The 27,965-nt window shown below is 39.8% G+C and overlaps 2 protein-coding genes across 6 annotated transcripts in view; one reads left to right on the forward strand and one right to left on the reverse strand.

The window, feature by feature from the left end:
* Window positions 1-25,396, forward strand: OIT3 (oncoprotein induced transcript 3). Its single transcript, XM_065922548.1, has 9 exons — window positions 1-61; window positions 4,040-4,414; window positions 5,168-5,275; window positions 9,805-9,927; window positions 13,579-13,701; window positions 15,243-15,403; window positions 17,018-17,433; window positions 23,674-23,773; window positions 25,218-25,396. Exons 1-9 carry the CDS (start codon window positions 1-3, stop codon window positions 25,386-25,388), a joined length of 1,638 nt encoding a protein of 545 aa, XP_065778620.1. The 3' UTR covers window positions 25,389-25,396.
* PLA2G12B (phospholipase A2 group XIIB) overlaps window positions 15,277-27,965 on the reverse strand; it is a 31,146-nt gene continuing 18,457 nt past the window's right edge. For 2 of the 5 annotated variants that reach the window (XM_065922552.1, XM_065922555.1), the window contains one exon: window positions 27,818-27,951. In XM_065922552.1, coding sequence (XP_065778624.1) covers window positions 27,830-27,951 — 122 coding nt within the window. In that variant the 3' untranslated portion in view covers window positions 27,818-27,829. Of the gene's footprint in view, window positions 15,425-25,395; window positions 27,952-27,965 lie in introns of those variants that run through there. The other 3 variants (XM_065922553.1, XM_065922549.1, XM_065922550.1) reach the window with 3 other exon arrangements.

A 27,965-nucleotide genomic window follows, 5' to 3' on the forward strand; every position in this document is an offset into this window, starting at 1 on the left:
ATGCCTCGGTTCCTGCTTTTCGCCTGCCTCTTCATCATAGCAACACTTGGGTCACCAAGGGGTAAGTCTGGTGTCAAGTACTTGACACAATATTTTTTTGTTGGAGGAGTTTGCTGTTATGTACAGGTTATTAAGAGCAAGATTCCGGTATCTTAAATACTGGTTCTAGAATAGTATAAGAAAAGTCACTGATAACCTATGGAGATATGTTTTCAGAGAATTTCATGTTCCATTTAGCCTCTCACCTGGGCATCCAAAATTTCTGTGGATATGCCAAATCCAAACAACTTTCCATGAGCTAAATATTTCTTGGAGTATGTATAAAAGGAATTCTAACTTCTTTATTTTCTAGGCACTTTTATAGTCCTAACTTTAAGAGCAAAAAAAAAAAAAGATTTTCAGAGTGGAGGATAGAGTTTTTCCTTTAGCAAATACAAAGGACTGACCGTGCCCATAAAGGCACAGATCTGGATAAACCAGACTTCTTAGGTTTGACATCTTAAAATATGACTTTTGCAGTGACTGACTGTATCTTAAACTCTCTCCCCCCTCAGCTTTGGTACAAAACAGGCCAACAAAGCAAAGTTTTCATTCCAGTTAGTAACAATTTTCTCTCTCCTTTTCCCATTACAGTTTAAGTTCTAACTAGAAGACAGAGTGAGAGGAGGCTGAGATGATGAAGAAAACCATACTTCTTGGCATTTTGGGGAAGCTCAGTGTTTAACTGCCCCTATTTCTTTGGGGTAACTAAGGCCTTACTCTAGTACCTTTAAGAATAAACATTAAAACGAGGCTTGAGACAGTAAGGAGACATGGAAAATTAAATGTCATGTGGTATCCAGGATGGGATCCTGGGACAGAGAAAGATACAGGCAAAAACTAAAGAAATCTAAATTATGGACTTGAGTTAAGGTATCAACAGTGGTTCATTAATTGTGGCAAAGATAACCACACTCATGTATGATTATTTCATGAGGGGAAATTGGGTGCCAGATGTGAACTCTTTATACAGCCTTCTCAACTATTCCCTACATCTAAAACTGGTCCAAAAAATAGTCCTGAAGATAGGTTTGAGCCAAGTTTAATCACCCTGTATCTGCTGCCAGTAAGTAACCAAGAGTTGCTTGAGCCAAAGTCGTCCTTCCCTCAACTTCCTCTCTGCTTTCTCCCCACTCCCTTCCCTGGTTTAACTGTCCATTACCTCCTGTACCCTCCCATCAGACACATTCTCCCTTCTTAGTCTTTTTTATTTTATTAAATTTTTATTTTCCCCGTCACTACTAGGACGTTTGACTCCAAGCCATAAAAAGGGAAAACTTTAGGGGCTGCGGATTGAGGTGGGGGTGAGGTTTCCTGGGAGGAGAGGGGAAGTGAGAAAAAAGGAAAAGAAGGGCCAGAGAAGAGGGGAGATGGGAGGGAAGGAAGTGAAAGGGGAGAGGGAAAAAAGGAGAGGATGGGTTTCTCTGCTCTCTGCTTTCGGTTTTCAGCCACTGAGAGGTGCTGGCCCCGGGTTGCAAGGACATCCTCACATCCTTGCCACTTCCCTGCTCCGGGGGATGCGGGAGGGGCAGTTGGCCAGGGGGCTGATGGGCGAGAATCCTGGTAAAGGCTGACCGGCTCTCTGCCAGCAAGGCCCCCTGACTTGAACCTCGAGAGGAATCCACCCGGCTGTTCTCATTTGAGGAGTGGAGTGTATATGGGTGTGTGTACATATATCAGCAATTCAGGACGCAGCATGTATAATACCTCTACACTGAGCCTAAAAACAGGAGTTAACACCAGCGGCCAAATTATTAAAGGATTGAAGTACTCCCTTAAAAGGGGGGTGAGTGGAATGGGTTTATTTACTGTTAGAAAATGTCGCATGAGTAACTTTTAATATATGTTTATTTTACAGAAGATAGTAAATTTCTATTTGTGCCATACATCCCTACAAGAGAAGAAATAAACTTTTAACGAATAGCACAAGAAATGATAGTTATATTTAAGGAAAAACTTTATAAATCATGAAATAGTTATTGAGGGAGGTTTAGGAATTTCTGTAAAAGCTATTACAAGTTGAGTGCCTAACCATTTCTTGTAAAATTAGAGCCAAGGAGATGAACCAAATATTTCTATGAATATATAATCACCTGTGAAATTGCCCTGGAAACCTTTCTTCATAACAGAACCACAGCTGGGAGAGCAGATGAGGGAATGTTTCCCTTTTCAGACGGTAGAGAGTCCATATGTGGACATTTCTTCCCCTTGAGGGACATCAAACCATGGTCTAGGACACAGCTAGACATTTCTTCCCCTCAGGGACATTTTAAGGAGAGGGTTGTGCCTTCCATGTGTAACTCTACCAAAGTTTTTTTAGAATATGCAATGTTCTACTTATTTCTTGTCCCTGTTATATTCTCAGTGGGGCACTAGGCTACGCCCTCCTCTACTTGTGACTGAAGTTTTGAGAGTAAACTTGAAATGGAAATGTAGACTGGGAAAATTCAAAATATTTTCTTGACAACTTATCAACAAGACCCATCACATTTAATTGTTATGCAGTATTTACTAAAGCTGAATTTCCTGTCCACAGAGTTTACTGGCCTTGATATGAATTCCCTGCCTACAATGTCAATTAAATCAGCCTCACATGCATTAAGAAGGATAGTATCCTCCGGCTAGATCTCCTTTCTAGAATTTCTTGATTTTATTGTAAGATTCTTTATAAGCACAATTTGCCTATGTTATTTCAGCGTTTTCTTGAAATTGAGAGAAATGGTGAGAATACTGGAGATATTGGTGTCTTCAGTCATTAAAATGGTTTTGATGAGATACTTCTCTATGTTATTTATGCCTTAAAAATGCATGCTTGGAATGTTGCTGTATTCTAGACAGTGATGCCATGGCTAATTGTGAAGACACAAAGTTCATGATATTTTCAATAAGCTGGTGGAACATGTACCAACATTCATATGGAGACTATCCTTGGTAATTACTTGCCACTATACTGTATATTTCAAAGCATATGCCAGAGGCCTTTTACTTCTCAGCAGAATAAGTTTACATATTTATTATCAAGCCAAACTGCCTACTAGTACAAAATTCCATCCATAATCTTGCTTATAAATGACCATTTAGTTGGACCATCCGGTCTTTTTCAGAATTTCCAAAGATGAAGAGCTTACCACACTGTGATACAGTTTCTCCATTACTGGGCTTCCCAGGCGGCACTCGTGGTAAAGAACCCACCTGCCAATGCAGAAAACATAATAAGAAACGCCTGTTCAATCCCTGGGTTGGGAAGATCCCCTGGAGAAGGGCATGGAAATCTACTCCATGTATTCTTGCCTGGAGAATCCCATGGCCAGAGGAGCCTTGCAGGCTACAGTCCATGGGGTCACAAGAGTCAGACACGATTTCGTGATTAAACCACCATTACTGGATAGCTAAACTGAAATGCACTTCCCCATAACAATTTGTTTTGTCATTGTAACAGAATACCTGATTCCTCTTTCACAAGCTTTTTCCAGATTTTTTGAAAAGTAATACATAACATACAGGATTTTTTTTCCTCCAAATAATAGTTCTCAGCTTCTTCTCCAGTAAATAATTGTTAGGCTCCCTTCTAAATGTGGTCACCATCCTCTGGACATCAGGTTTGTTCATTACTTTCATAAAGTATAGCCTCCAGATATGAACACAGTACTCAAAATCCAGACTGACCAGTGCAGTGTTCAGTAAGATTATAACTTCCTTTGGTCTGAACAACTATCCTATCAGAGGAATACTGTGGATAAAAGGTTTAGTCCAAAAAAATAAAAATAAAAGGTTTAGTCCAACGCAAACACAGAGCCTTAAGTAGATTTGAAATAGTTTTTCAAATGTAAAAGGCATTTATGAAATATGTTTACATAAACTTGAAGAATCTTAAACAACTGCTTTTAGGGACTTTAGATTATTTCTTTCTTGAAATCTAAGATCAAGAAGGTAAACTCAGGCTATTGCCACTGTGATCCAGATCATCAGGTTGCCTCTGAGGTGTCCTTTTCATCCCCAGCCCTAGACCCTTGTTCTGCTTACATCAGTCTGAACGAGCCATGGAGGAACACTGACCACCAATTCGATGAGTCTCGAGGCTCCCCTCTATGTGACAACAGTGTGGACGGGGAGTGGTACCGCTTCACAGGCATGGCTGGGGATGCTATGCCCACCTTCTGCATACCAGAAAACCGCTGCGGAACCCATGCACCTGTCTGGCTCAATGGCAGCCACCCTCTGGAAGGTGATGGCATTGTGCAACGCCAGGCCTGTGCGAGCTTCAACGGCAACTGCTGCCTATGGAACACCACTGTGGAGGTCAAGTCTTGCCCTGGAGGCTACTATGTGTATCGTCTGACCAAGCCCAGCGTCTGCTTTCATGTCTACTGTGGTCGTGAGTACTTCCCTGGACTCTTTTCCCTCCCCTCAAAGGCCACAGAAATGACATCAAAGACAATAGTGCTATAGGAAATTCTGTTGTAGTAGTATCTCAGCGCCTGAAGAACATTGATTTAGGAGCACAGATATCTCTAGCTCATGATTTCTGGGGACTACTCTTAAGATTTCTGAAAAATTCCTAAGAATAGAAAGGAAGGGAGCTATGACTTTGATCAGTTTTGTCTTTTATGTAATTTGGTGTGGATTTCCAACCTTTCTGAGCATAGAGGACCCCTTCTTTAGATATATTTCAGACATCCATATGCTTTGTGCTTACTATCCATTGATATTTTTTAGAAATGATGTATAATGGGAAGAAGCTACTTGAGATCAGTAATACTTTCAAATGAATTTTCGTGTTATTAATCCCTTCAAAATCTGTATACATTTTAAAAACAGATTGCATGGAAGAGTAGAACATAATGCTATTTAATCTACAGCTCATGTTTGGTGAGGTTTTGCAGAAAACACCAGGGTCGCCCAGGGGTCTGTGGATGTGAAGTTAGGACTCATGGATCTCAATGACAGAACATGCCCTTGCCCCTGGACAGTACCTCTTGCCAGTGGGTTATATAAACCCAGAACAGTGAGAATTCTCTTGATGTTAATTAGGAATTCATACCCCATAATTGAACTCATGAGACTTTCTTATGGATGAGTGTCCTCTGACCCTCGCCCCTCATGAAAGGTCATCCTTATCCTTCCATAGATTTTTATGACATCTGTGATGAGGACTGCCACGGCAGCTGCCTGGGTACCAGTGAGTGCACGTGTGCTCCAGGAACCGTGCTAGGCCCCGACAGACAGACGTGCTTTGGTAAGAAACTCATCTTGCAGTAGAAACAGGCCATTAGGAGCAAAAGGACAAATCAGATCAAAAACTCTTCTTGACTCATAGCACCACCATTTTTCCACTCTGTCTCTGAACACTCGGAATGGGGTTTGCCTTTTTAGTTCGTAAGTAAAGCTTCAAGTCAAATTTATGTCATGTGCTGGGACAGTCTAGGATTATGCTATCCAATATAGTAACCACTAGCCATATGTGACTATGAAGCTCTTGATATGTGGCTTTTGTGACTGGAAAACTGAGCTGTAATTTTACATAATTTTAACTTAAAAGCTAATACTTGATTGTCATTGGAAAACTAAAACTATGTGGAACAACTTGAGTGAACTGTAAATTTCATGACTCTAAAGTACAAATCACGTATTTCTGATGAAAATTTATCATCCAAATTGAGACATGCTATAAGTGTAAAATACACACTGGATTTTGAAGACTAGTTAAAAGAACATATCTCAATAATTTTAATACTGATTATATATTAAAATTAAACATTTTGGAAATACTAGATTAAATGAAATATATTATTAAAATTAATTTTACCAATGAGTTTTAACAAAATTTTTAATGTGACTAATAGGAAATTTTATATGTGTGGCTTGCTTTGTATTTCTGTTGGATAGCTTTGGTCTAGAATTACCTACAGGTATACTTCTATAGCTTCAGTGATATAATTTTGGTTTGTCTGAGTAGCAAGAAAGGGGAGTCAGGTTATTCATTGGAAATGCAGAATTGTCTAATTGTATATATGTTTTGTTGTCCACAACTGGGAGAAAATAGAGTTGAAAAACCCAGGACTGAAGGTCATCTCTTTTTTGTTTAATGTCATGAAGCTTTTTGTATTCAGACTCAAAGAGATTTAAAACAAGTCTAGAGAGAAAGGGAAGCACTGCCCCACACCTGCCTCCTCCAGAAGAGCAGTAACAAGATCAGGGTGGGATAGGGATCAGGATGAAAGGGCTATCAAAGCGTTCTTATTTTAGAAAAGCTTTTGTTTCTCAGTCTCTTTAATGAACCGCCCCCCCCCCCCCAACCCCAACGACTGTTCTATGGAGCATGGTTAGGCCCTCCCATAACAGTTGTTAGGGCTCTTGCATGGTCGATTTTGACTATGTGATTTATTGCAAACAGATTTGGGGTGTGGCAGATGATCCCCCCAACCTCTCACACTGCACAGGCACACGCACATGCACACACACACATATACACTCATATCTGTTGGAAAATATTTGGCTTCCTTTTAAGGTAGGGGTTTTTCATTCATTTCTCTGCCTTTATTTTTATATAAATTTTGAATAGGTAATGTATTTAAATAGCTCCCAAATTAAACAGCATGACAGGTATACAGTGAAACGTCTGGCTCTCTGTCCCCCATTTATTCCATTTCCCCCTCCTCCAACTCCACCCCAAGGAAACTACATTATTTACTTATGTATGCTTCCAGGATTTCTTCAGGCAGATATAAAAATAAAAATATACACATTTAATTATTGCTGTTGTTTAAATCAAAGCTCACCTGTTATACACACCATACATGTCTCTTGCTTAGCAACTTATCTTGAATGTTTCTGCCTATCAGGACGCAGGGAAAAGCTGCCAGTTTCCACCTGGGGTCTGTCTACTGGTTTCAGGGAGATCATGAATTCCCTGAAATTAGAGGCAAAGCTTTGTGTTTATGTGTATGTCAATGTTACTTTAGTTTTTAAAAAAATATATAGCAATTTTAATTATTTGTTATAAATTATGTATTTGGGGGAGGCAGAGAGAAAAGAGAAATAATATAACAGACTCTCATGCACCCAGATTTACAGCTAAATTTTTCTTCTTTTTTTTTTAATAAAATTTTGCAGACACAGATAAAGCCATCTCATGCCATCTCTTAGTATTTTGAAGTTAGTGTATGTCCTTCTGGTCCCTGTTTTTTGCTTTTATTATTTATGTAAATAAATAACAATAACAATATAACATATATAACTAACTATATAGCACTGTTTTGTGTGTTCTTAAAATAGTTCTTAACATGGTTTTAAGAACCTTAACTCCCCTGTGAGATTTTCTCCACCCTTTTTTCATTTTATACCTATAAAAGTGGAATTGCTGGGGCATTGAGTATCTAAATTAGGCTGTAACGGACAATTAATTCCCAAATAACAATGGCTTAAATAAATAGAAGTGTCTTTCTCTCTCAGGTAAAAAAATCAGTCTCAGGGTGAGCAGTCCAGGCTTTGGACAGAGACTGGACCCAAGCACCAGTGTGGCCGTACCCAGGAAGGCTGCCAGCACCCCTATCCATCCACTGTCCAGGCAGTAGGGTCTAATCTTAGCAACTGTATTTTTCATTTCTACAGGTTCCGTGTGTTTGGTTTCAATTCTGCTTTGTTTTCCTACACATTCTTTTATTTGGCTACTGACCTTGTATCTGTTTAGCAATTTTTTAAATCCTTGTATTATGTGTTTTCTTGGGTAATTCTGTTCTCTATAGTTCAGAGATTACCAGTTGTTACCATATCAGCTTTCTCATAGCGGATCATCTCCACCTGTGTAGTGTTTTATGGTAAACCAACTTCTATTGTAATTGTTTTTTCTGTGGAACTCCACTCTTATCACTGGTTTGAAGAAGTTGGTTTTTGTTTTTGTTTTCTTTTACTACACAGCAGTGTTGCAGATGCTTTTGTCACAGAAGTTTCACCAATCCAGGTCAAAGTTTACATCAGTCTCCGTTTCAAGATCCCCACTAGATATGGGAATTGTGACTTCATACTTCAACCATGGCAGAGCCAGACTTGGCTTTTATGAAGGCTTTTTTCTCTCTCAGAACTTCAGGCAGAGAGCTCCTTACTGCTTGCCTGGGCCTCAGAGCAGAGCCCTTCCTCTCCCCCTTTCACTACGGGGATGCCTTTTCCAAGATTCTGGGCTTGAGCTGGGTTTCAGTTCCAGCTCATCTTCTCTCAGGGACCCACGGCCATACCTTCTGTCATCTAGTGGGTGTTTAAACCCCAGTCCCTAGTTTATATCTTATATCCAAGCCATGACAAATTTAGCTCTTCAAGCTCCCCATTTTTTGTTTTTAGAAGGAAGTGGATTGACATTTGTTGCCAACTGTGCATTTTTTATAACAAGAATCATTATCCTGTATCACATTCTTAAAAAGGATAACAATCATTACTTAAGTACAATATGGGAACATTCCAATGTTTATTTTTTTTAAAGGTGGTTTTTTAGTATTTTGAAGTCTTTACTGAATTTGCTACAACATTGTGTTAGTTGCCCAGTCGTGTCTTTGCAACCCCATGAACTGTAGCTTGCCAGGCTCCTCCATCCATGGAATTCTCCAGGGAAGAATATTGGAGTGGGTTGCCATTCCCTTCTCCAGGGGCTCTTCCCAATCCAGGGATTGAGCCCGGGTTTCCTGCATTGCAGGCAGATTCTTTACCATCTAAGTCACCAGGGAAGCCCTGTTACAATATTGCTTCTGTGTTATATTTTGTTTTTATGGCCAGGAGGCATGTGAGATCTTAGTTCCCTGACCAGAGATTGAACCCTCACTGCCTGCAAAATCTTAACCACTGGACCACCAGGGAAGGCCCTTCCAATAGTTAAAACAGATTTTAAAGGCAGTTGTTTATAATATTGGGTTGGTCAAAAAGTTAGTTCGGTTAGTAAATAGAGTTCGGTTAGTAAATAGAGTCAATAGAGTTCTTTATAAAAATGAAAAATGTGTCTTTCTTTACTTAAAACTGAACAAAATTTTTGGCCAGCCCAATAGAAGACTACCTCACTAATAGTATACAGAATACATTTATTTTAGAAAACATGAACTTTGCATAGCTAACCCATAAGATTTAGATTCCACTTGTTTGACTTAGTATGAATGGAATGCTAGATTTTTATTTTTTTAAAAAATAGATAAGCAACAGTCAACAAAGTTTTACTGTATAGCACAGGGAACCATAGTCTATATTGTGTAATAACCTCTAATGGAAAATAATCTCAAAACTAATATATGTGTATATGTATGACTAAATCACCTTGTTTTGCACCTGAAACTTTGTATGTCAACTATACTTGAATCAAATATATATATATATATTAAGGAAGACTGCTTCACAAAAGATTTCATCAGACCTAGCCTTTTGCAATGTAAATTTATTTAATGCATTTAAAACACAGTTTGATTTATAAGTTTCAGGAATTGGAGAAAATGAGACTCGCCAATACAAGCAAGTAAGTGAAACCAGATAACAAAGGGATTTTCATTTCCCCAACAGTTTTGCCCTGAGGAGGGAACTGGCGAACAACCAGCTGCCTTCTGCTCTAGCAGAGGGCAGAGGGACAAATAACTTGGTTGAGGAGACCAGGTTAATATAGAAGTGATTATATTGGAGATGGTTTGTGGAAAGTCTATGAACAGGATCTGAAAAGATGTAGCGATTCTGCTAAGGGGCTTGGGAAAAGACTGCATGGCTCAGCACTGTGTAAACTGTGTGGTTTCTCTTCTACAGATGAAAATGAATGTGAGCAAAACAATGGTGGCTGCAGTGAGATATGTGTAAACCTCAAAAATTCCTATCGCTGTGAATGTGGGGTTGGCCGTGTGCTAAGAAGTGATGGCAAGACATGTGAAGGTGAGGTGGGCAAGAAGGGATTCACGTCAAGAGCCCCCAGTAAGCCACTGGCTTATTTTTTACATTTACGAAACTGTCCAGGGTTAGAAGAGAGTAACAACTTGGCTGTGTAAAGAAACCACAAACCATCATCACTGAATGTCACTGCAGGATGCTTGTGTTGCAGACAGAATGCAGTGTTGATTTTATCTCCAAGCTTTGGCAGAAGGGAGCTGTTGCAGTTTGCAAGAGGCAGAGAGCTGCATTTTAGTTTGGGATATAAAAATTGGGTATTCCATGTTTCTCAAACTTTAATACACCCACGAATCACCTGGCATCTTGTTAAAATGCAGGTTCTGATTCAGTAGGTCTGGGGTCAGGTGAAGATCCTGCATTTTTAAATAACTTTTAGGTGCTGGCTATGCTGCAGACCCAGGGAGCACATCTGAAGTAGCAAGATAATGGAGGCAGGTGGCAGTTTCTCAGACTTCCTTGCTGAGAATCACCTGCATGCTTTTAAAGCTGGCCCTTCCCAGGTCTCTCTCCTGGAGACTCTGGTTCAGTGAGTGCGAGGGGCCTTACAGTTTGTTTTTACCAAGTTTCCTATGTGAGTCTTACCACCTTGGAAGTTTGGGAAACTGGTTTTTATGAAGTCATTTATTTTACTCATATACTTTGCATTTATTAGAGATTAACACATGTTTGGAGATAAGTAAACTTACTGATTTGATAGTAGAAATGCTACATGGTGACAGTTTTAGTCACTAAGTCATGTACAACTCTTGGACTGTAGAGTTGGACATGGACTGTAGCCCGCCAGGTTCCTCTGTCCATGGGATTTCCTAGGCAGGAGTACTGGAGCAGGTTGCCATTTCCTTCTCCAGGGGATTTTCTCAACCCAGGGATGGAACCTGGGTCTCCTGCATTGCAGTGGTTTCCTGCATTTCAGGCAGATTCTTTACCAACAGAGTCACCATGGAAGTCCAGAAATTCTGTATACATTTTGTACAATTAAGTAATAAAAAATAATTTGAAATGTATGTTGAATAACTGAAATGGAAATTGTCTACTATTATGACATGAAGCTTTGATAATATCCCTTCTCTAAGACACATTTGCCCTTGCAAATTATCTGGGCTGAAATTTCATAATTTCTACTTTAATAACTCTGAATCTCATGACATTGAGAGTTGAGAGGCCAAAAAAAGAAAAAATCTCTGCAGATTATATGAAGAGATAAATGGCTTATCATTATTTACAGAGGACATATGATATGTCCTAGAGGATAACTGAATGTATGGCATAATACATTATAACACTGCTTGTGAGTTCACTTTATTCTAACTATATTCAAAATAATAAACTGCTACCCTAAAAGGGAAAAATTATGGCTAGTGCTCACAATTTATTTCATGCCACAAAGTTTGCATTATTAACTCAGGGTCCATTAACCAGGATATCAAACTGCTGTCTCTTATAAAAAGACTAAATGTACTTTAAGTTTTATTGGATAAGGGTAATATCCTGAATCCTCCTTAAATCTTATTTTATACAACCATCTTTGCATATTTGTATATTAATGAAATGTTCCATGAGGAACATTTGTAATTATCTACGAGTATTTTATTGGAAATATTACAGTTAATCCTCACATAATTTTAAAACCTAATAATCATAACTGAAAAGTATTTTAGCAGAAGATAAAGTTTGAATATAAATTGTACTTTAGGATTAAGATTCAAATTTGAAGCCCTTACTTTTTGGAGCATATTTTGGGTTTTTTTTTTATGGAAACCCTTACATTTTATTGATAGTCCAAACATATTTGTTTCTTTAGTTTGTTAGATTAGCATGTTTTCTTTTTTAAAATAAAAGGCTCTTTTTAATTTTTAAGTAATTTTTATTGTTTGTTTTATTATAAAAGACCTATGTTCATAGAAGAAAATACGGAGAAGTAAAAGAAAGATATGGACCCAGAACCCATTTGCTAGATATATCCATTCTAAACATTTTGGTATATCCTTGTAAGAGACTTAAAATTCTTCAATCCAAGTAAGAATTTCAGCTTATTTTGTGCGTTGCAGTGTTAGATCTGGAAATATTCTTAATGAACATTTAATCCAATACTTTCATTTTACATTTGTTGAAACTGACACCCAGGAAAATTAAATGACTTAAGGAACATCACTTTTAAGAAAAAAATTTCCTATTAATGTTGATTTTAACATTTTATAGCATATTTTATGCTTTCTTCTATATCATTATATATCATTTTCAGCTATTTAAAAAACCTGTAAGAATACTTTTATCTTTTTTAACTACAGATTTATAAACAGGTCATAACCTAATTTCTCTTAAATTTTGTGAAGATTAATTCATTGCAAATTTATTCTCTCTCCCTATTTCACAAAAATTGATTCATTCCAAGTTAGTTAACTGATGTTCCAAAGAACTAATATTTTTTATCATTATTGAACTGAGACTTATAGCTATATCAGGAAATTGGCTAATACCTTCCCTTGAACATCTTAAATGAATTGAAAGCATTCTCCCCCAGATTTTTTTTTTTAACCACACCCTGAAGAATCTTAGTTCTGAACAGGGATCAAACCTGGGCTGTTGGGATTGAGAGCTCAGAGTCCTAACCACTAGACCACCAGAGGATTCCTGAAGGTATTCCCCTTTAAATATTACCTTACCCCTGAAACAGGGAGCAGCAAACTTTCTCTGCATAGACCAAACAGTGGATATCTAATATGGAATTTGTTCAAACTACTCAACTCCACCCTCGTAGTAAGAAGGCACCCCATAGATAACAGGGAAATAAATGAGTATGACTAAGTGTGCTAATCAAACTTTATATACAACAGCATATAGCAGGCCAGAGTTTGATGATCCATGATCTAGAAGATAGCATCCAGAACCCACAAAGGTCATTATTTTTCCTCTGCTAACTATGACATTATGTGGTAGTTTCTTCATTTTTCAACTGAATATTTTTCCTTTTTTGCCCATTTGATTGAGTATGCTTTCTGAAAATGCAAAACTTTTAAAAAGAAAACTTTTAAAAGCTACCTCATACGAGAAGAATGAAAGAGCTCGGTAGAGTGGAATCTCTCAGTTTGCTGTCCAGGTCTCATTTTTATAATGTGCTGTCAACCCAAGAAAAATATCTCCAGTGCTGTTATTCCTAGAGATTCGAGGAGAGGGTCTGGTGATCCAACCATTGGCAATAACTCTGAGTAACTCTGATCCATTTAGCTGCTCTGCTTGAATTTATATTCTGTCAGTTCCTGTTACATCAGTAATAAACATTTTAAAATTTGGTGGACTAAATGCTACAGCATTTAAGAAATGACTTTCTGGTCTTCCTCCCCAAATTATACTTTAATCATGAGAAAAACAGACAAATCCGGGTTGAAGGGCATTCTACAAAATGACAAGCTTAAATGGTGAGAGCTGTGTTTGGTTGTAAGATGGCTCTTTGTAGCTCTAACATTTAATCAAAACTTCCTTGTGGACATTTCTGCATGTCTCAGTGACCGAGGGGGGCCCCAGTGATACTGTGGTAAGTCAAGTATAATGCCTGATGCAAACCATGAGTCCAAGAACCAGAATTCTTGAGGAAGAAGGCTACAAGATCCTTCCTTTTTCTTTTGGTTTTTATTGTAGACATTGAAGGATGCCACAATAACAATGGTGGCTGCAGCCATTCTTGCCTTACATCTGAGAGAGGCTATCAGTGCGAATGTCCCCGGGGCTTGGTGCTGTCTGAGGATAACCACACTTGCCAAGGTAGTACATGCTCAGCTTCTGCTCTGACTTCTTCCTTCCCAAATCTCCCTGTCTTCCTCACCCAAGTGTGTCAAGATTCTCGTCTTTTAGAATACCAGCTCTTTCAGCAGTGTGTGTTCACTCTGGAATCCTTCAAAATTGCAGTTAATAAATTTAGCATAAAATTTACCATCTAAACCAGTGTTAAGTGTATAGTTCAGTAGTGTTAAGTATAGTCACATTTTTGTGCAACAAATCTTCAGAACTTTTTCATCTTCCACATCTAAAACTCTGGACCCATTAAAAACATCTACCCCTCATTCCTTCCTCCCTGCAGCCCCTGGCAACCACCATCCTACTTTCAGTTTCCATGAAGCCAGCTATTTTAGGTACGTCATATAAGTGGATTCCTACAATTTGTCATCTTGTGATTGTCTTAATTTCACTTAGTAAGTTGTCCACAAGTTTCATGCATGTAGCGTATGACAGGATTTCTTCCCTTTATAAAGCTATTCCACTGCATGTGTACACCACATTTTATTTATCCATTCATCCATTGATGGACATTTGGATTGCTTCCTCCTCCTGGCTATTGTCAGTAATGCTGCTATGAATATATGTATGCAAATATCTCTTTGAGATCCTGTTTTCAGTTCTTTGGGATCTATACTCAAATGGATTGCTGGAACATATGGTTTCCTTTGCTTTTTACTTTTGATTTTATTTACCCTGATTTCTATTATTAGTTGTATAACTAATATTCAATACTTAATTTAGATGGGGTTCCCCTCTTTTCTAGCAGATCATTGTTTTTCTGGAAATCTAGTTATTTATGTCCAGAATATTAATTTATTCATCCAGCAAATATTTAATAAGCACTTATCTGTGATTTCTTTATACCAAGTTATTGCTGTTATGTGCCCTCGTACACTGATATTGCCCTCATGTTTTGTCTGACAGTACTCAGAAGTACTCATTTTAGGATATTTGTACAGTCTTGAGATGAGAATACTTTAGAAAAGCAATCTTTTTATATTAAATTAAAGTGGGCTTTATAGTCACAGTTTATGGTTTACTGAGCCATGCAAGGATGATTTGGAACTTTTCCCCAAGTGCACTAATGCTGGTTTTATTACCACTGTTTTATGGGGCAATAATTAATGGTGAAGTCAAAGCAGTAACATTATGTAATTTAAGCCCGTATCAAAGCAGTACTTTTCCTGTATTGCCAATAAATTGTTTCCGCTAAAAGTTCATCCTTTAGGTGTTTTGATACATGGAGTTATGCTAGACACGCTTTGAAATGTTTGTTAAATTGAAACTTCAGAACATTTCTTCATTTGGGAAATAATACAGTATTTGACGAGCATTATTTGACCACCACCTTGGGAGTTAGGAGTCCAGCTTTTATTCACCAATTTGTTTTGAGCCTCACAGATTTTTCTTGCGGATAAAACAGAAAGCTCAAAGTGCAAGAGGGAGAAGTTGTTTCTCCTAGTAGTCTCCTTCCCCTCCTCCCAGTCCCGCTTTCCCGGTTCTAACAGCATCCCCTGTCCCCACAGTTCCTGTATTCTGCAAGTCAAACACCATCGAAGTGAGCATCCCCAGGGACCTGGTTGGCGGTCTGGAGCTCTTCCTGACCAACACCTCCTGCCGAGGCGTGTCCAATGGCACCCATGTCAACATCCTCTTCTCCCTCAAGACATGTGGCACAGTGGTTGATGTAGGTTCTTCCTAGAGGACTCTTGGGGAATGACCAAATCTAGTTATTTGGGAATTTGTTGATAAACATGTGAGTTGTGGCTTGTGTCATAGATGACATATTTCCACATAAAAGAATGGCGCTCAAAAATTCATATGCTGTTCATTTAACAAATGTATTATTGAGCATCTGTGCTGTGCTGTGGTCCTGACACTGGGAAGACAGCAAGTTAAAAAGAATTCTGCTCTTTCAGTTCTCAAATAGTATTGAATACCATCTCTCCAATATGTACAGATATTTTCCTGAGTGCATCAGCACCAGTACCAGGAGGCCTACTGTGTCTCCTCTGACCAATTATTTTACTTGAAGAAAACAGTGATTAATTCATGAGATAACAAATGAGTCCAAGGATTGAACCAGGTAGAGGTAAAAGATTTGTTCTTCCTTCCAAGAATCTGTGTGCAGCCCTGTGCTAGTGAGGCTGAGGGATATGTGGAATATATGCAAAATAAGATTCCTGACTTTTAGGAACATACGTGTTTCCTAAAAGAAAATACACATAAAATATGAGTCAGCGATACTGTTGACAGGTGGTGTAGAAGGCCAGAAAGGGACAAATCCTGGAGTAGTCAAGACAAGTGAGACTTGAATTGGGGTGGAAGCATATGCGTGGTTTATACAGGCAGAGAGGTGGAGAAAGGGCATTTCAGATGAGAAACAAGTGATCAAGTCTCAGAGATGGGAATTCTTGAGGCTTATGCTGAATGAATGGGCAATACAACCTGACTGGCAAGGAATGAATAATGGAAAGGAAACTGGAAAAGTGGGTGGAGGGAGACTGTGCTTTCAAAGATCTGCTTTGTGTGCTGGGGTGAGACGTTTGGCTTTTTCCCATAGGAATGGGATGAAGCAGGCACTGTCATGATGAAATCAGCAGTGGACAAGATGAATAGAAAAAAAGAGGACCTGGACCCAGGAGATTGATGTAGAGGCCCTTGCAATCAAATAAACAAGTATTTATTTATGGAAACAGAAAAATCAGAGAGCTAATTAGACTTGGGATGAGACATTGGGGAGATATTTGAGAAGGACCCACTTTAGGCAAATTGTGTTTTGTCATATCTGTGGATAATCAAATAGAAATGCCCTGCAAATGAGCCAGGGGTTCTTGGTACACAGGAGAGCAGACAAGGCTAGAGATGAAGAACTGCAAATCATCTGAGTAAATGCGACAACTGAAGCCCATGTACTGATGAGCTCAGCCCAAGGTCATGCTTCTGCACAATCACCAGGTCTAGGATTCCAGAAAAATATAATATACAGAGGCTGTTCTTTTCTAAACTATCAGAGCTTTGAATTTGCTGATTCTGCATAGTTCAGGTTTTTATGACTAATACTCCAAAGGAATGTGTGGGTTGACCATGAAGTGGTATATAAAACTCTTAACAGTCAAAACATGTTAGTAAAAAGAGGAGAAGCGATTTTTTTTTTTTTTAAGTTTCAGGTTTTAGCAACTGAATCTCTCATGTGTTTTGACGTAAAGAGAAATTGGAGAATGTTATGGTGGGCAGCGGGTAGGGTGCTCTGTAGAAATAAACAGAGGCTCTTTCCCCTCCTGGCTCTGGCCTGGCCCAGGTGGTGAACGACAAGATCGTGGCCAGCAACCTGGTGACGGGCCTCCCCAAGCAGACCCCGGGGAGCAGTGGTGACATCATCATTCGAACCAGCAAGCTGCTGATTCCCGTGACCTGTGAGTTTCCACGCCTGTACACCATCTCCGAAGGCTACGTTCCCAACCTTCGCAACACCCCGCTGGAAATCATGAGCCGCAGCCACGGAATCTTCCCATTCACTCTGGAGATCTTCAAGGACCATGAGTTCGAAGAGCCTTACCGGGAAGCTCTGCCTACTCTCAAGTTGCGAGACTCCCTCTACTTTGGTATTGAGCCCCTGGTGCACGTGAATGGCTTAGAAAGCCTGGTGGAGAGCTGCTTCGCCACCCCCACATCCAAGATCGACGAGATCATGAAGTACTACCTCATCCAGGATGGGTAAGTAGGCTTCTTGAATGATGGATTAGCCTTAGTTCTCATCCGGGTCTTCCCTGGTGACTCAGATGGTAAAGAATCTGTTTGCAGTGCAGGAGGCTCAGGTTCAATTCCTGGGTCAGGAAGATCCCCTGGAGAAGGAAATGGCAACCCACTCCAGTGTTCTTGCCTGGAGAATTCCATGGACAGAGGAATCTGGTAGCCTACGGTCCATGGGATTGAAAAGAGTTGGACAGACTGAGGGACTAACACTTTCACATTTGATCTCTGGACACAATAGCAACTTCAATCATTTCATAAAAGCAAGCAGCACTCTTGCCTACTCTTAATTAGTTCAGAAACCACTTGTGTACATTTTGGTGGTAAAAACTGGTGAGGAAGAGCAGAGTCAAAAATGACTCCAAGGGGTCTAACTTGTATGACTGACTAGATGTCCGTGACCAAGATGAAAGGACATAGGCTGAAAAGTAGATTTGCTGTAAAAATACTGAATATGATAATTCCAAAGAATAATATTACAATGTAAATGCCTGGGCTTCCCTGGTGGCTCAATGGTAAAGAATCTGCCTGCCACTACAGGGAACATGGATTGGATCCCTGGTCTGGGCAGATTCCCTGGAGAAGGAAATGGCAACCCACTCCAGTATTCTTGCCTGGGAAATCCCATGGACAGAGGAGTCTGGCAGGCTACAGTCCATGGGGTCACAAAGAGTCAGATACGACTTAGCAACTGAACAACAAACAAAAACAAATTGTAAATACCCACAGGATACTTAAGAGAATTTCAGTGGCAGTTGGAAATGCATGTCAGTTAGACCCAGAAACAGTAGAGACAAATAACAGAGGATTACCCCTGTTTATAGTTGAAACTATAGGATTGATTGGGGCTTCCCAAGTGCCACTAGTGGTAAAGAACCCACCTTGCCAATGCAGGAAGCATAAAAGAATGGCTCGATCCTTGGGTAAGGAAGATCCCCTGGAGAAGGGCATGGCAACCCACTCCAGTATTCTTGCCTGGAGAATCCCATGGAACCTGGTGGGCTACAGTCCATTGGGTCACACAGTTGGACACGACTGAAGCAACTTAATATGCATACCTAGGATTGATTAACCTGGTCAGAGAGATTGTAGAGCATGGGCAGCATGGTTGTTGTTGTTCAGTCTCTAAGTTGTGTCTGATTCTTTGCGACCCCATGAACTTCCCTGTTTGCTCAAACTCATGTCCATTGAGTCAATGATGCCATCAAACCATCTCATCCTCTGTCGCCCCCTTCTTTTGCCCTCAACCTTTCCCAGCATCAGGGTCTTTTCCAATGAGTAGGCTCTTCGCATAAGGGTGGCAGATGCGGAATGAGAAATGCAAGAGGATAAGGAAGTGGAAGCAGCAAATGCAGACCCCTCTTTTAAGAAGTTTGGTCATGAAGGAGAGAGATGAAATAATTGGTTGGTTTTAGGAGAGGAGAGATCAAGTGAACTTCATTTCCGTTTGGTTGTTTTATACAAAGGAGAGTTCCATATTTGTTGAGGTTGTTGGATTGAGAACTTTGCATGTGTCCATGTATCATTGAAAGCCTAACAGTAACCACATCTACTGCTTACATTCCCAGGAAAATTACACTTACACCCCAAACTCATAGCTGTATCTCTTCAGTTCCTTCCTCATCCTCAATGTCAGATGGGACATATCTCTAGCAGGTCAGGACCGGCCGCATAAGAAAAGGCAAATGGGCTAGTGAAGAGCTCTGCAGATGTGCCCTGGTTCGTGCCCTGGTTCATTCCCTTTGCTAATTACCCTGATAGACTCTGAAATTTCTCCTTTGCTTTTAACCCCCTGGATCTCTCACCACAGGCGAACTTTACCTGCTGCTATCGATTTCCTGCACAGTGATTTTAAACTTTTGATACACATTGGGATCAACTGAGAAGCCTTTCTAAAAGTAGCAATATCCCAACCCTGTTCTCCACTCTTACTGCCTTATTTCCAGTCCTCATTATCTTTCACCTGGACAGATGAAAGCTTCCAAACATAGCCTCCTACATCCCAGCTCTCAAGTCTCATCTCCATAGAGCCCTGGGTATCCAGTCAAAAGAAAAACAAACTATATATATGTAGTCATATTCCTGCTGAAAACATATTGATGACTTCCTTTGGTTGGTAAATGTAGCTGTTTACTAGCAGGAGTCCTGGAGAAGGCAATGGCACCCCCTCCAGTTCTCTCGCCTGGAGAATCCCATGGACGGAGGAGCCTGGTGGGCTGCAGTCCATGAGGTCACTAAGAGTCAGACACGACTGAGCAACTTCACTTTCACTTTTCACTTTCATGCATTGGAGAAGGAAATGGCAACCCACTCCAGTGTTCTTGCCTGGAGAATCCCAGGGACGGGGGAGCCTGGTGGGCTGCCGTCTATGGGGTCGCACAGAGTCGGACATGACTGAAGTGACTTAGCAGCAGCCGCAGCAGGAGTACCTCTAGCTTCAGATTCCTGTAGCCTCCTTAGCTTGTTTTCAGAATCTGGAAAAGGCATCTGAGCTGCTTTGGATGGCTAGAGGTAGGTCTTATAGGAGACGGCAGGCCTTTGGGTTTCTTGCCATCTTAAAGTGGTCTCCGCAAAGTTTTAAAATGAAACATGGAAGCATCAATTTTTCTTTTTTTTTTTTTCAGTCACATAATTAGTACTAAGTAGATCTGGGGATGGATTTACTTTGTGAGGGTGGGTTTTGGTTACTTTTAAATTTTTTACAGGTTTATTGCAGTGCTGTTTGTATACAATAAACATGCTATTCAAAGTATTTAGCTTGGAGAATTCCCTTGAGGTCCAGTAGTTAGGACTCTATGCTTCCACTTCAGGGAGCTGGGTTTGATCCCTGATCAGAGAACTAAGCCGCCCAGTGTGGCCAAAAGATTAAGTGTATGATTTGTTAAGTTCTGATGTCTACATACTGGTGAAGCTATCACTACAATCAAGGCAGTGAATATTTTTCTTACCACAAGCTTTCTCCTGCCCCTTGCATTTACTTTTGCAAACATAAACATATAGTCTTAACCCACTTACTGGGAAAACATGTAACCTACAGTCTCAATAAAGCTTGTGAAGTTTATTTATAAACTTTATCAGACCCTCAGTTAGGACTATATGCTTATAGTTTAGACAGTTCTAAGAAGATGTGCTATTTAATTTTGCAGCCTTTAGCACACACAAAAACAATGCTATGGAAGATATTAAAATTGTTCAAAAGCATAAGCAGAACTCGAAAACACAGCTATGTGGACCTGTTTCCACTATACATAGGCAAATAGTTTCATCTCTAGTACAATATTGGATAGTACAGTATTAGCTAAGAACAGTAATGGTGCATTTGAGATATTCCCTCAAGATAAAATCCAGCTCTCAGTTTGACTCACTGTGCCTCACCCTCTGACCTCTACCTTCTCCATTTTCTGCTCCTGCCAAAGAGAACTATGGGCAATTCACAGTTTCTGTTGCTCCTTACACTCTTCTGATTCTGCAGCTGCCATTTCCATTGCCTGAAATCTTCTTTCCTTTTTCTTCATGCCTGATTCTTATTGGTCCTTTGAGACACATTGGGTTTTTTTTTTCCCCCTCCATGAAGCCTTCCCTGATTGTTCTAACCAGAACTAGAAATCTTCCTTTCGTCTTCCTCAATTCTTTGCCTACATACAGTAAAGGTCATTTACTATTTGTCTAATGAATTATTGAATGAGTGTTTTCACAATACTAATTTGGGGCTAGTTCAGAGTCCTAAAATAAACATAATGCTGTTTACTTATATTTGTAAATTGGTTGATTATTCATTGTCCTCAGCTTAAATTTAAATCAGGCTGGTTTCCCCTGATATTTAACACATCTGATTTGCTTCCCTCTAGTTTTAGTTGGCATATGCTCTGAGAATGCAAAAAAATTTAATGCAAGCCTAAGCAAAGTAGAATTAGAAAGTTTATCTCCAGAAAAAGAAACATTGAATTCCAAAATCCAATATTGGACAACTTTTGGGTAATCAGTTATTTTGACTTATCCTATACTGTCTGTTGTTACTTTCTTTTAGCACATGAACTTGGAGTTGAGGAACTAGTATTGTCTAATCACAGCAAACACTGAATCAAGAGCAGAATTTGTCTTGGGTTCTATTCTGTAATGTGTTGCCCTGCAGCAACTCTTTCTGTCACATTTTCTCTTTAAAAAAATTTTTTTTTTTACTATTCAGCCACAGAAAAGAATGAAATAATGCCATTTGCAGCAACATGAATGGACCTAAAGATTATCACACTAAGTGAAGTAAGTCAGACAGAGAAAAGCAAATATCATATGATATCACTTATATGTAGAATCTAAAATATGATACAAATGACCGTATTTACAAAACATAAACAGACTCACATAGAAAGCAAACTAATGGTTACCAAAGGGTAAGTTGGGATTTGGGGAAGGGATAAAGCAGGAGTTTAGGACTAACATTTACACACTACTATGTATAAAATAAACAACAAGGCCCTACTATAGAGCACAGGGCTTCCCAGGTGGCACTTGTGGTAAAGAATCCACCTGCCAGTGCAGCAGACTCAGGACACGTGGGTTTGATCCCTGGGTTGGGAAGATCCTTTGGAGGAGGAAATGGCAACCCACTCCAGTATTCTTGCCTGGAAAATTCCATGGACAGAGGAGCCTGGTGGGCTACAGTCAATGGGGTTGCAAAGAGTCAGACATGACTGAGCATACACACACAGGATAGCATAGGGAATTACAGTCACTATCTTGTAATAACCTGTAGTGGAAAAGAATATGAAAAAGAACATGTATGTGTATACCTAAATCACTTTGCTGTACATCAGAAATTAACATTGCAAATCACCTATACTTCAATTTTTTAAAAATAGTATTTTAGGTAAAGATAAATTGAAAATGCTGAGGCACTCAGATGAAAAGTGCCATTTTAATGTTACATTACGACTGTTCTCACAGTTACTGGACTTTTAAGTTCCCTGACATCACAGACCACATTGTTCATCTCTAACTCCTCTGCAGCACCCAGAAGAGTGTGTCACACAGATCGGATATGCAATAGGTATTTGAGAACATAATCAGAAATGCCATAAGATTCATTTAACCTCAGGAAAATGACAATGTGTACATAAATATAATAAATAACAGAAACCACATTATATTTCTAGATCCTCTTCAGTTTAGGGGAATAAGGTACCAGTGGTAATACAAGTCAATGTGTCATGTTTTTTAATAATTTTATTGGATTTTTCAACTTCCCTGAAACAGCAATTAGCAATGAACTAGAAAGTGTTCTGTAAGTATGTGGAGTAAGTATCCAGTTTTATAGGTGTTTATATCTGATCCCACTTTTTTATTGGCCTGGAAGACAGAAACTATGAAGCATCCACGAAAAGGAAAATAGGTAAAAGTTCCTTTTGAATTCAGAATGGAAAAGACAATATATGTATGAGCCCTGGCCTTTAGGACAAATGGTTCATCTATTCTAATGCTTGGGCTCAAAGTAGAGAATCAATAACCCCTCTTGTTCCCCCAGCGAACCCTGAGGTGAGCCTAGGAGTTTCACTTCGAGTGGTAGACCTGAGATTAAAATCTCAAAGCCTATCAAATTAAAATTTGGCATTAAATCTGTGAAAAGAGGTATTAAAACATTTTGGAAGTAAATGATTCCCAATAGGTCTAGTTAATATCTAAGAAACTGAGATCTTTATGCAGTTCCTTGTTGTACAAATTGGGGTTTGCTCACCTTTGGATCCCCTTCAGGGGTGAGTATCTGTTAGGTGTCTGATAAATATAGTGAAATCTCATTAAAGAAAAGCCTTCTCAAATCAGTAATAAAGTACATGAATGCAGAATTCCTGCAATATATTAAAAATGAAAAAACAGCCTTAAAAAGATACCCCAGTATCAGAAGTTTTCTTTATAATAAATGTTGTTGCTGTTACTAATACTTCAGTATATTGACTTAACAGGAGGTCCTGGTGCGCAGTTTGTGGGTACAGGAATGAGAGATGGGACAGAGAGTGTTAATGAGCAGAGCTGTGTCTGAGATGCCTTCACAGGGAAGGGATTTCATTTTTCCTTCATTCTCAAAAATCTTGAGTGCAGCCCAACCTCCTCCACCCCGTTTGCCTCTCCTTGGACCAAACACGTTGGACTGGATTGTTTTTCCACCTCTGTTTAAGAAATCAAATCTTATGTGCTGTCCTGCCCTACTTCCAGCTGTGTTTCAGATGACTCGGTAAAGCAGTACACATCCCGGGATCACCTCGCAAAGCACTTTCAGGTCCCCGTCTTCAAGTTTGTGGGCAAAGACCACAAGGTGAGCTGAACACTTCTACCTTATAAAAAGCTGCCTGCCCTCTCCCCCCATGAACCTGAACCTTCCTGATGTCCCAATGTGTTCACACTCTAAAGCCTACCATTGGGATCTGCATGACCTTTATGAAAAACACTATAAAACTGGCCATCTAGAATCTTAACACCTCCATGAGTGTCAGAATCATTTGCCCCCTCCCAATAAAATAACTGGGCTTGTTCAAAGAAAATATGATGTGATTACAATACAAAATCCTTGTGAGCAGGTATGATTGAAAAAGCCTGTGTAGTGGTCACATGGCAAAGTATATGGAAAGAATATTTGCAAAAAGACAAATAGTGAAATGTTCAGTGAAAACGGTATTTCACTGTTTTACATGCCAATTCAAATAATTATAAGATATTTTATACATATTAAATGTATAAAAATTACAAATCCCAACTTTCAAGCCTATAGGGAGATGTACATAGTAGTAGTAAATGTTGATATACTTTCTGGAAAGTTGTGTAATAACCTGACAACTAATTAATAATCTGATAATGTGTAATAACCATAAAATTATCAGTCTAAAAATTTAAATTCTAACAACTTCTCAGGAACAAAAATAAAAACATGGTTTGTTGAATGTGTTTATAGAGTACTGTATGAAAGAGGCATTTAAACCAGTGCATCAATTAATGCAATATTAAGCAGTTAGTGTAGAATAAAATATAGAAAAAGGAGATATGAAAAAACTCCTTCATAAAAAATTTAAATGAAAATTGAATAGGAAACAGTTTTTTAATGTATATAAGTAAATAGAGGTTATAAGAGGCCATATATTGATATACTGTGTTGAGGTGGAAGGTTTTTTATTTTAGTAGAATTGTTGAAACACTTAAACAAAAGAAAGTTTGAGGCCAACAATTTTTTCCATACTGCATCCAAGTGTATTCATGTGCGGTCCAGCTTCATCACTGTTCCAAAATAACTGCTAACCATGATGGCTAACCCTGACCTTCCTCTTCAACTCGGCAGCATGCATTGGGAAGTTACTTATAGGAAGAAGCTTGGAGAAAGAACTTGTTACTTTACACAGAAGTGGGTGGGACCCCATGTTATGCCCAGACCTTGATGTGACAAATCAAGATGTTAATGTTATTAGACGTTGTCCTCACAAAGTTCTCTTGTGTCCAGGCACGGAGGCAGAAGTTGTGGATGTCAGGTTTTAAATCACCCATGTGACTGAGTATGTTTGCCACATTATTAAATGTGTGAATTTGGACAAGTTCCTTAACCTTCTTAGTTTCCTTATCTGTAAAATGGGGATGACAGCTGTTTCAAAGGCGGTTGTTTAGATGAAGTGAGATGAAAGATGTGGAACATCTGGTAGTGCCTGGCTTCTAGCAGGCACGCCCGCCTGGCGGCTGACCCCACCGCCTCTGTTCTCTCATTGTAACCTCTCCAGGAAGTGTTCCTGCACTGCCGGGTCCTGGTCTGCGGGATGCCGGACGAGCGGTCCCGCTGTGCTCAGGGCTGCCACCGGCGAGTGCGTCGTGAGGCAGGAGGAGAGGATGCCAGCGGTCCACAGAGCCAGGTGCTGACAGGTGGTCCAATCAGCATCGACTGGGAGGACTAGACAACCCACCACCCAAGTCCTCCTGCAAGCTGCCTGTCTCTCTGGATTTCTCCCCTCGTCTTCTGAGAACATCAGTGACACCCTAGAACACCATGCTGCTTTAAACCTTACACTTTGGGTTTAGACAAACCCCCAGAACCGACTCACTCCGACTCCAGCCCATTGGATCAGGAAAAGTCACCTCACTGCTGACCAACCTGTTCCAGATGGAGCTTCATCCTCCTAATGTGGAAAGCTGTGCCATGCACCCCCAAAACAGCTCACCCCCATGCTCCCCCGTTTCTTTCCTGCAATAAAACACCTAGTGTAGGATGCAGTAGCACCACCACTAAAATCAGAAGTTGGGTATATTATTTCAAATTAGGAATTTAAAAAATGAAATAGTGGCTTGAAATTATGACTTAAATACCCACTGACTCCTTAAATATGTCAACAATAATTATACCCTAAAATTTCCATTCAAATACAGAATAGTTATAGGGGATTTGGAAGTTTATCACTGTAAGTGTGTACTAAAAATAAACTATTTGGATTTTCTCCTGAATAATATTTTCCTCTGGGGTTTTCATGTTGTTTTAAGTAAACTATTTTCAATTAATAAATGTTAATAAACTCATTAACATGCACTTAACATGCATTAGCATGCATTTAAGTGGTTCAGTGACTGAACAGTAGACAAAATTAAAATATGGCAACATATGCCCTGTTATTTGGCATTCTGTGCCCTCAGACTGACAGTAGAAAAAGCTATAAGACTACACCATACTCTATCTTGTAGGTGCTTAATAAATTTTATTGAAGTAAATAGCCTAAACCACAGAGATAAATGTTATCCGCAGTTAAATCCACTTGCTAAATATGCCAGTTCGTTTTATGGCTTTACAGAAGATCAGAAAACAGTTTTTCTACTTTTCATTTTAGAAAAGGCTGCACCAACAATTTGTATTGGAACCACTAACATTAACAAAAGGAAGAAAAGGGAGAAAACAATCTAAATCAGGGGTTGGCAAACTTTTCTGTAAAGGGCTGAAGGGTAACTAGCTTAGGCTCCCTGGGTCACACAGGCCCTGCCACCACTGCTCAGCCCGGCCGTCCTAGCACAGGGCCAGCTGTGACTTCACCCAAATAGGCGCTAAGCTTGATACGCCCAGGCCTGTGTTTATCAGTCCCTGACTTCTGTGGTCCTCGGGCCTCACAGTGCCTCAGAATCATTGGGGAGTGTTTCTAAAATACCAGTATGTAGGCACCAGTCCCCAGAGGTTCTTTAGGGTCTTAATACTCCTCAGGTGATTCTAATCTACAGTCAGTGCTGAGAACCAGTGTTTTTATACTCATCAGGTGATTCTGATTGCAATCAGGACTCAGTCTCTCACTCCCTTCAGTTTCCACGGACTTTTCCTAGCTGTCTTCAGTAGCAGTTTTTACCAAATGCTTCTCAGATCTTAACATGACACTAACATCGCTTAGTAATTGGGAATTTCAACAGGACTAGTTCAATGAACAGAGTAGGCAATGGCAACCCACTCCAGTATTCTTGCCTGGAGAATCCCAGGGACAGAGGAGCCTGGTAGGCTGCAGTCCATGGGGTCGCTAAGAGTTGGACATGACTGAGTGACTTCACTTTCACTTTTTACTTTCATGCACTGGAGAAGGAAATGGCAACCCACTCCAGTGTTCTTGCCTGGAGAATCCCAGGGACGGGGGAGCCTGTTGGGCTGCTGTCTATGGGGTCACACAGAGTTGGACACGACTGACGTGACTTAGCAGCAGCAGCAGCAGTTCAATGAAAGAAAAAATGGAACCCCAGAGACCTCACTCTGTCTGACCTGCACCTCCAGAGGCTTTAATCAAGTAAGTCTCTGACCTTGTCTTGTTCTTAACTCTTCAGCACCAGTGGTTATAATTGTTGTCTTTGGAGGAACTTACCAGGTTGGGTTCTGTTCTCTTCTAAGTGAAATGGAAGCACATTGGTGATAGTGGAATTCATTCATCTCTTTTCAGATTTTCTAAAAACTATACTTTATGATATGTGAGGTGCTTATTAGCAACTGAAACATGGACCAGAGGAAAGTCATTGCCTCTCGAATGGTTGGACTCTCCAAAACTTCACTTATTAATATAATTATCAATTCCAAGAATTCCAGTATTTTAGTCTTTATTTTAGTCTTCAAAGTAAGCACTGAATTTCCAGGCAAATATGTCTTGGTTGGGGAGATTGGTGTTAAAGTGAAGAGTAGTTTTCAAATCACTCTGTGGCTTTTTTCCAATCCTCCTTTTCAAAGGTCAAGACTCACTTTCAGCTGGAAAATAGTGTTCCTTTCTGTGCTCTGTTGTATCCAAACTTTTGGGGAAAAGGATGAGGTACATCTGCCATACTATCGTCTCCCAGACTGACAGCTTAGAGTGGTGTAACTCAAATCGGGGAAGGGATCACCTCTTCCTCACAACTCTTCTTTCTCCTCTTCTGCACAGATGCAAGCTGCCCGCTGACTGTTCATAAAGGGCCGGCAGCCCAAAGTCCATACAGTGTTGAACACAGTATCAGCCAGGGAATCACAGGCTACTTGAAAAAGATTA

The sequence above is a fragment of the Muntiacus reevesi genome, chromosome 2, assembly GCF_963930625.1.
Source record: "Muntiacus reevesi chromosome 2, mMunRee1.1, whole genome shotgun sequence".
Lineage (NCBI taxonomy): Eukaryota > Metazoa > Chordata > Mammalia > Artiodactyla > Cervidae > Muntiacus > Muntiacus reevesi.

Excerpts from the sequence above, each read along its gene's own strand:
- OIT3 (XM_065922548.1), top strand. The coding sequence starts at position 1 with ATGCCTCGGTTCCTGCTTTTCGCCTGCCTCTTCATCATAGCAACACTT. Across the intron at positions 17,434-23,673 it reads TACTACCTCATCCAGGATGG|CTGTGTTTCAGATGACTCGG; the intron begins GTAAGTAGGCTT and ends CCCTACTTCCAG. Across the intron at positions 23,774-25,217 it reads TTGTGGGCAAAGACCACAAG|GAAGTGTTCCTGCACTGCCG; the intron begins GTGAGCTGAACA and ends TAACCTCTCCAG.